The sequence below is a fragment of the Crocuta crocuta genome, unplaced genomic scaffold, assembly GCF_008692635.1.
Source record: "Crocuta crocuta isolate KB4526 unplaced genomic scaffold, BGI_CrCroc_1.0 C28142920, whole genome shotgun sequence".
NCBI classification, from domain to species: Eukaryota; Metazoa; Chordata; class Mammalia; order Carnivora; family Hyaenidae; genus Crocuta; species Crocuta crocuta.
In genome coordinates, this window is record NW_027548552.1 from 1 (window position 1) to 866 (window position 866).

At 45.2% G+C, this 866-nt stretch overlaps 1 protein-coding gene across 1 annotated transcript; it reads left to right on the forward strand.

Annotated features, from left to right (window-relative positions):
* Positions 1-243: 243 nt before the first annotated feature.
* On the forward strand, positions 244-858 carry LOC144219032 (olfactory receptor 52P1-like; the record flags this gene model as incomplete). Its single annotated transcript, XM_077749021.1, has 1 exon — positions 244-858. A coding segment is annotated over exon 1 (615 nt), but the record flags the coding sequence as incomplete, so codon positions are not given.
* Between the last annotated feature and the right edge of the window lie 8 nt (positions 859-866).

An 866-nucleotide genomic window follows, 5' to 3' on the forward strand; every position in this document is an offset into this window, starting at 1 on the left:
AAATTCCAAAATTCAGGAAAAAAATCTGATATAGGAACACAATTTTCTCATTTGCAGATGAAGATACCAAGATTCAGAATGGCAAAGTGGTTTCCCTGATGATTTCGAGCTTTAACCCTTCTACTGTGTCTGGATTCCCCACATGCAGGACCGTAGTGGAATTGCTTTGCCATCCTTCACTCTGCCCATAGGGGATTAGTCTGGCCACTTTGTATCAGAGCATGCAGACTCTCCCATTATAACATGGCAGACAATGCTACACATCGCTACATCTCATCTTTTTTCCTGGTTGGTATTCCTGGTTTGCAAGATTTTCAGTGCTGGATTGGTATCCCCGTCTGCCTCCTGTTTGCCCTGACCCTGCTGGGGAACAGTGTAATCATCTTTACCGTCAAACTAGAACCAAGCCTCCACCAGCCTATGTACTTCTTCCTTTGTATGCTGGCAGTGAATGACATGGCTCTTGCCTCTTCCACAGCCCCCAAGATGCTTGATATCTTCTGGCTGGATGCACATTGGATTGACTTTGATATCTGCCTGACACAGTTATATTTTATCCACACATTGTGCATAATTGAATCAGCCCTCTTGGTTGCCATGGCCTTTGACCGCTATGTAGCTATTTGTATCCCACTGCGTTATACAACCATCCTGACGACACCAATGGTCATTAAAACGGGTCTGGCTGGTATGACCCGAGCTATCCTCATGGTTTTGCCCTGTCCTCTTCTTATTAAAAGGCTACCATATTACACTAAATATGTCATCAATCATGCCTACTGTGAGCACATGGCTGTGGTGAAGTTGGCCAGCGCCAACACCCATGTTAACAGAGCGTATGGAATCTCTGTGGCCCTTTCAGTGAT